General features: G+C 32.0%; 1 protein-coding gene across 1 annotated transcript; it reads right to left on the bottom strand.

Annotated features, from left to right (window-relative positions):
* Positions 1 to 3909: 3909 nt before the first annotated feature.
* Positions 3910 to 7257, bottom strand: LOC144567411 (MYB-like transcription factor ODO1). Its single transcript, XM_078317544.1, has 2 exons — positions 6819 to 7257; positions 3910 to 4551 (listed from the first exon to the last, which is right to left on the bottom strand). The coding sequence occupies exons 1-2, from the start codon at positions 7082 to 7084 to the stop codon at positions 4116 to 4118; spliced, it is 702 nt and encodes a 233-aa protein (XP_078173670.1). The 5' UTR covers positions 7085 to 7257; the 3' UTR covers positions 3910 to 4115.
* Between the last annotated feature and the right edge of the window lie 4877 nt (positions 7258 to 12134).

The raw sequence follows: 12134 nt of genomic DNA, 5'->3' as shown, positions 1-12134 counted from the left end.
GAATATTTTTTATTATAGAATTCGGGATAGTCCAGCATCTTTTAGATGCTATTCTATTCTCAAAAGTTATACTATGTAAATAATACTCCCGTCGAGATTTATATGTATGATCAATGTACATCAATTTGTGAATATTTTTTATTATAGAATCCAGGACAGTCCAGCATATTTTAGATGCTATTCTATTCTCAAAAGTTATACTATGTAAATAATACTCCCATTGAAACTCATACGTATGATCAATGTACATTAATTTGTGAATATTTTTTATTATAGAATTCGGGATAGTCCAGCATCTTTTAGATGCTATTCTATTCTCAAAAGTTATACTATGTAAATAATACTCCCGTCGAGATTTATACGTATGATCAACGTACATCAATTTGTGAATATTTTTTATTATAGAATCCGGGACAGTCCATTATCTTTTAGATGCTATTCTATTCTCAAAATTTATACTGTGTAAATAATACTTCTGTCGAGACTCATACGTATGATCAATGTACATCAATTTGTGAATATTTTTTATTATAGAATCTGGAACAACCTAGTATCTTTTAGATGCTATTCTATTCTCAAAATTTGAACTTGCAACCTTTCTTCATAGAAACAAAACTTGTGTCACTGCAAGTTCACATCTTTCTTTTTAGATGCTATTCTATTCTCAAAATTTAAACTTGCGACCTTTCTTCGTAGAAACAAAACTTTTGTCACTGCAAGTTCACAGCTTTTATCAATTAATAATTAATTAGAAAATTGGTAAAATCGATGTGTGATGCATGTTTTTTATTATTTTATTTTATTGGATAAAAATATCTTACTTGAGCCGGAATCTTTTTGACATTTTAGTCCGTACGTTATTGTCTTGGACCCTGTCAGGTATAGTGTTAATTAGATCCAAGGACGTTTACTTACTTTTTACACTTGTAACACAAGTATATATTAACATCATTTACAATCTTTCCACAAATGGAATAAATATAATTTTTTATGTTTAATTAAAATTAGGTTCTTTATAAATGAAAGTTAAGCACGAATTAATCTAAATAAGAAGCACTTTATTAGATATAAGAAACTATCATATGCCATTGGAGCGAGCTAGACAGTTTAATTACTTGCTTTGATAGGGGAAAATTGTATAGGGTTAGATTGAGGAGATTTTATCTCAATTTTTTTTTGTAAATATAACCATAAATTTTTATCAATATATTTATCAGCGACAGTTTTACCACCAACTTACAAAAAGAAAACTACCATATTGGAGACAAATATAAATAGGAACTAATTATTCAATATTTTTGTTTACACTATAGTTTACATCTTGTGAAATCGGATCGCAATAAAATAATATTAACCATTCTAATAATTTGTTTCATCTACTATAAATAATAACTATAATGTTATTTTGGAAATAATTATAATGGCTCTATCTAATTCCTTGGTTACAGGTATAGCTCTACCACAAGCTCCATAAGAGAACCAAATTAAATTAAAGACAGAAATAAAACTTTTGTGGTATTAATTAGCAGCCTCTATTATGGTAATCATTAAGCAGTCATTTTCTTTCGTGTTTTTCTTAATTTCTTTGAAGCTATTGTTTGTTGTCAGATTCTCACGTTATCACACATGATTACTTAGCTTGACCAATTGTCGGTCTTTAAAATTTCTATCAGAAGATTCAACTTTAATTAGACTCTCATCGCAATCATTTTTTTTTTTTTTTTTTGCGAAATATTGGAATAATTTTAATGTGAAAGAATTCAATATATAGTTGATCTAAAATTTGAACTTTATAATCGGAATGCAACGTACGGTGAGTAAAATTAAAGGATTCAATCATAGAATAATATGTCATTAAATCATAAAAACTAGATATGAGTGATGAATATGGTCAGGAAAGATAAAATTATAAAATACAAAACAACATTAAGAAGTTTTTCGTCAAATATAAACAGCATGATCGATTTTTCGCTTGTGAGAAATCATTCTTTTTCGGCCAAAAATGCATCCTCCGCTAGAGAAAAGAATATTAGCAGAATGTTTGTTGTCAAAATGCTGACATACTTTATAAATTAAATGAAGAATTCCATAATTAATTGACACACTCTTATCACCTAGATAGCCAAATTGATTACAATTTTACAGTTTGCCAATAATTAGTCTCATTCTCCGATTGTATTAATTAATTACTTCCTCTGCCCACACATATGAGTAGTCTTTTTTTTTTTTTTTTGATCAAATTGGGCAGTCTCTGCATAAAAAAGCAAAGATAGATCTTCTGTGTTGAATAACAACAACGTTTATCATCAAATCTGAGACTAAATTCAAGTGCATCGTCATAGCTATCACTACATACCAAATCATTTATTGAGTCCACTAGGGGAGAGTCCGGAGAGAGATGGAATAGTGAAATTGTGATGGAATAGTTGTCGAATGAGATGATATTGAGTGGAACCTTTTTTTTTTTAGTAAAGATTAAACTTAAACTTAAACCATCTACTTGTTATTTATTACTCACAAAATAGCTTTCATTCAGATTTTAAATCAGCAACCTCTCACTAAACCTTCTTGAATTGAGTAAAATTGAAGTGGAATTTTTACAGTCAAATTTTTGTTTTTTTACGGTTTGACCGATTCCTAATTTTTTTGTTTTTTTAGCAAAGGTTAGAGATAAAATCATCCAACTATTTAATATCCACAACAATTTTTTTCATTTGGACTTTGAAACTGCAACATGAGAACTTATGAGAAATAAAGTAAATAACACAACTCCCATGAAACTTCCTTCCCACCCTTATTTTATTTCAATGATAAAATCTGAGTATCTGTCTTCAATAAAAGAGAACATCCTTATCTTATAAAAGAGATTATGGCAGCTAGTGCATACCCTTTGCTGCTAATCTACTTTCCTTATTAGTCTACATATTTTCTTCTATATTTGAAATAATACAAAATGAAACATAATAAAAGATAAATCTTCCTCCAGCTAACATAAAAGGTAAGTCGTATTAACACGTCACACGTACGGAGAGCATTACTTTTGCTACTAGACGAAATACTAGTTCTAATAATGACCGTTCGATGGGAACCACTACACATTCCCCTCCTCTCTAGGATCCACTTGAGTCAGGCCTTCACTCGACCCGCTTTGATCAACACCCAACCTGGAACGAGCGAGCCGCTGATAGTGAAATCAAACCTAGCCTAAGGAGTAGAACCAACCATGCATCCAATCATTGATCCAATGCCTCTGCTTAGGTTACAAACTCACACTACTGAGCTCGACAAAAGTCGATTATCTATTTCACCGAAGAGGTGGAATAGAAAATTGATATTTTCTGAGAATTGAAATTGACTTATTCATCATATTTTTTTACGCTTTCATTATCGAAGAGGTGGAATAGAAATTAAATTGGTCTTTTCTAAGAATGGAAATTGACTAATTCATCCATCTATTTTACTCTTTCATTATTTTAATTTTATATATTCAACTGAACACGATTAATTGAAATAATGCGGAATAAAATTGTATTTTAAATTTCATTTTTTTCTCTCTATATTTTATGTTACTTTGCCAAACAGCTCCTATACAAGTCAAATGTTATATATCTTCACCAAGTTTTTGTGTCAGGTTACCATATACTTGCAGTATTGGACAAGGTTTGGTCCGGTAATTAATTGGAAGAAAGCAATTTAATGAAGTTTGCTATTTGTTGTTACATCTAGAATCTATTAATTAATATCGTGCATCGAATTAACAAAAACAATAATTGTTTTACATTTATTCCAAGCATCATGTAATTTGCACAAAGACGCTTGTTTATAACTTACAGCCTTTATATCTTTGGACACAACTATATATTGATCTACATACTCACATTATCACACAATTTTTTAAAATATTTTGACGTCATATCTACACTTGGGGGTGTTTGACAGAATACATATACCTAATTTTTCTATCTCTCTATTTTCCAATCCACGTGTTCACTAGCATCTCTCATTCATATCTTGATCTTCATCTCGAAAGGACTTCTTCCTATTAAGTGATATCATTTATTTATATTTTTGAAAGTAGCCCTCTTGAGCTTCATCTCTCATTCACCATATGCATGCTAAGCTTCACTAAAACTTTCCAAAAAACAACCATCCAACTGTGAATCCAATATGCCAATGCCTTGGTAGTCAAGCAACCATTCATTACTGAAATCATCACTGTTGATTGCAAAATTTTGCCACGAATCGTCAATCTCTGGTAACTCATCTTCCAGTAACCAGTCAACTAGCTGGTCTTGGCTCCTAGCATCTGTACTCGACTCAGGCGGGCCCGTATTGGCTTGGCGTTCGGGCTCGAGGTTTGACTCAACTGATACAGTTGAGGAAGAATTAGTTGCACTGACGACATCAGGGTTTGCGACTTTCTGACCGATGGGTCTGTGCGTGACTGGATCGATGCCCATTTTGATTAGTTTCTTCTTGATGTGAGTGTTCCAATGGTTCTTTATCTCGTTGTCTGTCCGTCCTGGCAATTTTGAGGCAATCTTAGACCATCTGCACATTAATATGAGAAAAAAAAATAAAGCGCGATTTAATTAGTGTTCATATTTGATACTTAATTAAATGTAGAAATTAATATCCACATCTTAAAAGCTTTCCTTTGTTGACTTCGATCGGGTCCCCTTAACAATTTTATAATATTTGATTAATTTATGGAGGTTTAAATAATTCTCGTATATCAGCATGTTTTCTCGTACTGATCTAGACACTACTGTACATATATCATACATGTCCGGATGACCAACTTATCCTTTTTTTCTTTTTCTTTTTTCTATTATTAGAGCGTACCGCTGCTTTTTGTCTAATATTATAATATTTCGTCCTCTCTCCTCCTTTTTTTTTTTTCTTTTCTCATTTCCCTAATTTCATTTTGACAATATATAATTAGTTTAACAATGATCCAATTATATATTTCTCTTTGGAAGAGGACCAAACTTTGATTTGTGACCAAGTAACCGCTCTTCTTGTGAGAGATCACTGGCTTGAAATGAGACTGAGGTATCTCTTGAGAATATTTAGAATTAGATAGTTTGACCCTCATCATTTTATTGTTTGCACTTAATCCGTACAAATATTGAAACGGCACGCCAGAATCATAAAGAAAGTCATACGGTTCCGAGCAGCCGTGGTCACCCCTCTTGAGAGTTTTAAATGTAGTCCATTATATTATACATCATAACTTTAATATATTATAGTTATTCTTTAATTAGATTGATATATGAAGTCCTTTACATGTAAAAACATATTTCATTTTATATTTCTAAGCCATATATTTTTATTTATTTTATTCATAATTTTGTTAGAGGTTTTCATTAATTTGGTACATCTTATTTTTATAAACTATATATAAATCTCTCTTATAATGAGTGAGATCTTTCACCATCTTTACTAGACTATGGTAATTCGTAATTCCAGTACCTCATGTCTTTCATATCTTATCATACCTCAGATTTTATATTTTTATTTTCATAGTCCAAACTGCTCAACATGATATCCATACTCAAATATGCTTGGGATGAAATTTTATAATTTTTGGAATTTTTTTACTATTTTTTAAAATGGGTAGAAAATAATTGTTTTTGAACGATCCAAAAACAGTGGTTTTGTACCTATCTTAAAAAATAGTAAAAAAAATTTCAAAAATTATAAAATTTCATCCTCATGCATATTTTAGTATGGATATAATGTTGAGCGGTTTGAATCGACCGTTTAAACTTTGAAAACAAAGATATAAAATATGAGGTATGATATATAAATTAAAAACATGAGGTATTGGATCCCTCTCGTGTGTGTGTGTGTCTATATGGGCCAAAAGTGACCTTCAAAAATAGCTATTTCAAAATAGCTCTCATTAATTGTTTGACCGAAAATTGAATTATATAGTTTGGCGTAATATATATATGTAGGTCATTATCCCAGATATCATATTCAGGTACGCTATATATAGTTCAATGCCATAATAAAACACAGCAGCAGTTTCTTCGAAGGAAAAATTAATACACAATTAGCGGCTTATTTAATTTCACAAATTTAAAAAATAACGCGAAATGGCGATCGAAAACAACTCATGATATCAGTCTCGGATTTTTACGGTATCTGACTCTGATATGATTGACGATCGATACTGATTACACATTATTTACTGGCCTGTTGCTAGCTATTTGGAAATAATTGGAAGATTGAAAAAAAGAAATTGTTGGATAAAATATTAGCTATGATAGTGAAATGTCGAATGATATAATATAATGATGATGATCATATAATAATAATAATAATAATAATAATAATAATAATAATAATAATAATAATAATAATAATAATGATAATAATAATGATGATGATAATGACAACAACAACAAATCATGGCCATCGTAATAAATAATATAAGTAATATAGTTATTGCTATTACGGACAATTCTATTGCAAGAATAATATTATTTAAAATTTACCTTAATTTGTCGCGTTAATTATCAGCTGGAATAGTGCGCTATTTACTTTAATTATTCGTTATTCCAACAATTGCCAAACAAACAAATAAAGTTTCAAAACCTTCTTTTTTACTACTTCAAATCTAAAAACTTACAAGAGTTACTTAATCCGAAAAATCAGTATACTATTTCTAACTCAATATATACACACAACTAGCTAGTTACGTTGTTGCAATGCATTTCAGTTTGCACCCCATCAAACATGCAGCTAGTGATGACAACCCCAAATTACAAACTAAAAAAAGAAAAGAATTAATGACAAAGAAATCAAACCGGTTGCCGAGTTTGGCATGGAGGTCGATAACCATAGTTTCCTCAGTTTCACTGAGGAGGCCTCGCTTTAGATCGGGACGTAGATAGTTCGTCCACCTGAGCCTACAACTCTTGCCACACCTCAGAAGCCCCGCAAGCTTCGGCACTGCTCTCCAGCAGCAGTGGCCCCCATTTGTCAGTATGAAATTTATAAGCTTGTTATCCTCCTCCGCCGTCCACGGCCCCCTCTTCACGCCTAATTTGTCGCAACATGGCTGTCTCCCCATTAATTTCTCTATATGTATGCTATTGTCTTAACTAAATTTCTTTACTATGTATCTCTATAGGTTGTTGTTCTTTTCTTATCTTGCACTGATGGATAGCTTACGCATGCTATCTCACCAACCTCCTACTTTTAAAGGATCAGAGATGAGTGAGTTAAACTCTGCACTCTCAGTGAAAGGGAAGTGGCAACTGCTGGGGCAGTAGCCCGTGTTGTATATCTCGTTTTTGAGGTGATTGTGATTTTTTTTTTTTTTTTGTGTGTGTGTGTGAAGTGGCGTTCGAAATTATTTCGTCCTTGATCTTTCTCGCAGCTGGATAGGTAATTACAAGTGGGATTTGTCATAATCACTCCATCATACATTTCGTCACTTGCAAACTATCGGGAGGTAAGGGTTACGAATCTCTCCATTTAGGAAAAAAACTGGAGAGGTCATTTCCTTGCAAAAACATTATTTCATGGATTATTCAAAACGGGCAAACTTATAACAGAACACTTAATTCAAATGAGTATAAATCAGTCTTCTCAAAACTGTATGTTAATCTCAAAGGCGGATTCATGATTTTTGTGGGGAGAGGGGGGTTTCCGATGGGCATCGGACCAAATCTGGTTCGATGGGGGGTTTAAACCGTCAGATCTGCTTTAGGATTCGCACCCGCAATTTCACGTCTGCTTTAAAATCCGTACACACGAATCCTAAAGCAGATCTGACGGTTTAAACCCCCCATCGAACCGGATTTGGTCCGATGCCCATCGGACACCCCCCTCTCCCATTTTTGTGAGTGTGTGATCGGGTTCTAGATAAAAAAAAAAACAATACTCTGATTTATAATTTCTAGTACTCTAACTTCTAATACTACTTAACAATTTAAATTCAAAAAATTTATTCTAATTTTAACGCTAATTTCACCCTCTCTAATTATAAATAAAAGAAATAAAAAAAAGTACAAATAAAATTAATTAAAATTAATTATAAGAGGGAAGGAGGGAGGAGTACAGTTAATCCGAACCTATAGATATCCGTAAAAATTCAAAATCTAATTAAGGGGGCAGCCCTCCTGGCTCCATCTAGGTTTGCCCCTAGTTAAGTTAAAGTTAATGAAATTATATGTTTGAATTTTTTAGACACTTTCTGACGACCTATTCTATGACTTATTTTCTAATAATGGATTACACAAGAAGAGGTCAATTCATGTTAATTTCTAGAATATATATATATGCACTTATGCTATAGGCTCCTCGAGATATTTTAACATGTACAACTCACAGGTCCCTCTTATAAACAATTAAACATGTGCACTCTTTTCAATGATTTTTAAAATTGTCTTGTGATTTACACTTGCTCCTAATCAAAAGATGTATGTGTTCAGCGTTCAGTCAATATATAATATTTTTCTTACATGTTGAACTTTCACTAATTATTGGAATTTTACCAAACTTGTCATATTATATATTTAGAGTAGAACTAGGGTGCTCTTAAGCTCACCAAAGTGAGCTTAACTCTAAAACTCATCAAATCGATTTCAAATGACGAATCCGAACCGTTGAAACCCGCCTACCTTACGTGTGATGCATCTACATGTGAAATTTTTAAACATTCGAATTAATTTAGTATAAAGTCAAGTGGTCAAAAAACATTCAAAAAATGAATGCACTAAAATTAATTTATTAACCTTCTAATTTTGACCGCTTGACTTTATACTAAATTAATTCGAATATTTAAAAATTTCACATGTAGATCTGACCAAACATCCAAATACTTAAGTGTATAAAAATCAATCTATCTGCATTAGCTTGATCAAACATATAATATCAATCAACCTGGGTATGAATTAAAACAAACCCCGTAGTTTTTGTAGCAACTCAATATAGAATTAATATTTTTACCAAGGGTTGTAATATATCGTTCAGTTACTATGATGAAAACATAGCACAGGGGGCTTCCAGCTTTCAGTGCAAATGGAGGGGAAAAACAAAGTATTTCTCTAACAGCTGTGTGCATTATAAGGTAAATGGTAAACCGCATATTGGGGACTTTAGGTCTACGTTACTTCCATGAGGCAGTACTACGGCTACTTCTGATCCAATTGGTAGTCTCCAGTTAGGAACAGAGAAATCATATAAAATTATTTGTATTAATATGAAAATGAATGTTATATATAGGAGGATTTCAGATACTAATTTGAACAATTAATCGAATTGATATTATTGACAAATATGCAAATTAAACAAAAAATAGACAATTTTAGAATAATAGCATTATATTAAAAACAATGATAAGAAACATGCGTGTATGTATGTGTGTGTCCGATCCATTCTTATATTAAGCATGTAGATCGATGTCATGGTCCGTCAATGACTACGATTGAAAAATGAAATTTGAGATTTAATATAAGCCCTTCAATTAAATAATGTCTTCTTTTGATTAAATGTATTTTTTTATGTGTAGAAGTCTAAATTTAGTTAAAAAGATATTTGCTATATATACTGTCACACGATACGTTATAATTAAAATTAAATATTCTCCATCTCTTGCTATATTTTTGACAATAAAAATGGAAATTATCCGATCTTTCCGAACTTGTATAGAAAATTTAGAATATATTTTCCAATTTAGTTTCCATGCATATCACCCATGCCACGCCATGAGAAAGGAAATTATTATTGAGAAAGGGGAGGTAGCATAATTGGCTAGGAAAATGTCCTAGAGTTATTATACCCAAAGGTCGAGAGTTCGATTCCTCCTCACGAACCTTGGTAGCTACTATCAAGTTTTCAAAAAAAAGATAAAAGAAATTATTATTTCGAAATTTTTGGTATGTAGATAAAATCCATATGTTTCCTATGTCAGCAATGGTAAAACATATAGCAATATGTTGTTGGTTGTATACAATCTGCTAATACTTTGTTTGACTAAATTTGCAAAACATACATTAATTGAATTTAACCGTTTACATTATTTAGTGAATTTACAGGTTCAAAGCTTTAATTACAAGATCTATAATGAAGAACCAAGATTCAAATAGTGTTGAATTTCAAGATTATTTTGATGAACCTAAGGAGTCAACAAGACTTTACGAAGCTATAAATTTATGTAATAATCAAGTAGAAGTAAAGTATATTTGAGGCTTGTTGATTTCTGGAGTATCCATCTTGGACGGACCAAATCGGATGGAACCAATAAAAAAAAAAATTATTATAAATCAACCAAGTAGTTAACACATACTATTTAGTAAATTTATGTCATTTGAGTAAGGTAGCATGAATGAGCTTTAATAATAGCATAATAGGGGAAGCGCCTGTTAAAAACACTGTGCAACTGCACTTACTGGAAAAACACTTGCAAGCTCTCATGCAAATTATGTGCCTCAATTATCCTCTGGCACACCTCACAGTTAGGACGTGTTCGGAATTTACTGTTCATGTGAGAAAAAAAAAAATTTACTCTGGCCCTGTTCGGTGGAACCGATGGAATGGGAATAGAAAAAGTTTGAACTGAAAATTACTGTTTACATGGGAAAAATAAAATTCAGTTTGAGTGAATTTTTTTTTCCACATGAACAATAATTTTGTTGCTGCAGCCGAACAGACTCTCAGAGTGAATTTTTTTTTTCCACGTGAATAGTAAATTTCAGTTCAAAAATTTTGCATTTCTGTTCAAAAATTTTGCATTTCTATTTCTATTTCCATTCCCTTTGTTCTGCCGAACACGCCCTTAGTTTGTTCAATTAATTTGTGTACCATAACCCAAATTAAAGCAGTACAAAAACCGAACCAAATCCGAGATCCGAGCACAAAAAGCACAAACTAATCTGAAATTGGGTCCGTTCAACGACCAACCGCAACATAAAGGCAAAATAACCCAACTTGAAATATTTTGGCCTGATATTGACCCATATCAGATCTAATCTGTCCAAGCAATTTTACCACTGAATTTATCACCAGCATTAAAAATACTTAATGAAAAATGCAAATGCTTAGTTAACCGATACATAAGTTAACAGATATACTTTAACTGCCGTGGTTTGAAGATTATTTTTCCATCCTATTAAATAATAAACAAAACAAAAAATGCAAGATGAAATGCCAGTGCATCCTGTACATAGTGTTGCAAATTTGCTTCAGAGATCCAACCCACTTAGAGGATGGATGGAGAGATGAAATATTAAAATGCTCATTTGAGTTCTTAATGCTAAACACATAAATTCATTGATTAAAAAAATATAATGGCTACTATCAGCCCCATCTATCTGTCTTATATTTTGTTCTCTGAGAAACTCTCTTGATCCTTAAGACTAACATTAATCTGCTCAGCCAACCAAAATTAATTTCACTAGGCTAGCAGTAGGATCATCGAATTTTGATCAGCTAGTAACAAGGTTCTGTCATCAACTTTTAATCTGCTAAAATCAGGTTTCAAGTAAAACGGAACATAGAACAAGAATATATTTGGTGTTAAAAAGCTATACCAAATATATATCATGTCAATTACATAGTATAGTCAATGCACAGAGAGAATGGGAGAGAGTGAGATACAGAGGATGTGATCACCTCCTTTAAACAGAAGCAAATTTGAAGCTCCTTCATTCCAATCACCAGCCATGCTTGCTTGGTACAGGATGATTCAAGTTGGTCAGTACCGAACTAGTGATGTAGAGTAGTTCTAATTATTTTCAAATTAGGTCAAACTGAGGCATAGTTGAGGCAGTAAAGATTAATCTTCACCTACCAATGTAAGATCAAAGACGGCGAAAGAGGATATTGTAAAGGAATTGATCAAGTACTGCCTCTGGAACCGAGTAGGGAAATTGGTTAGTGTACACATATTTATCTGGTACAACAATTTGGTATAGTACATAATTGAATCTATTAATTCCATGTAGGTTACACCAAGGTTTAATAATGTTCATTTTGTCTGGAACTTCCCTTTCTGATGTGGCCTAACAGATATATCCAATGATTTGAGTAATATCACAAGCCCAGGTAATTCAATAGTAGCAGGTTATTTCGACATTCATCGAACAGGATGATAATAAAAGGATAAAGATGGTATG

This window comes from Carex rostrata, chromosome 16 (genome assembly GCF_964058835.1).
Source record: "Carex rostrata chromosome 16, lpCarRost1.2, whole genome shotgun sequence".
In the NCBI taxonomy this organism is placed as follows: domain Eukaryota; kingdom Viridiplantae; phylum Streptophyta; class Magnoliopsida; order Poales; family Cyperaceae; genus Carex; species Carex rostrata.
This window is presented reverse-complemented; position numbering and strand designations above follow the sequence as displayed.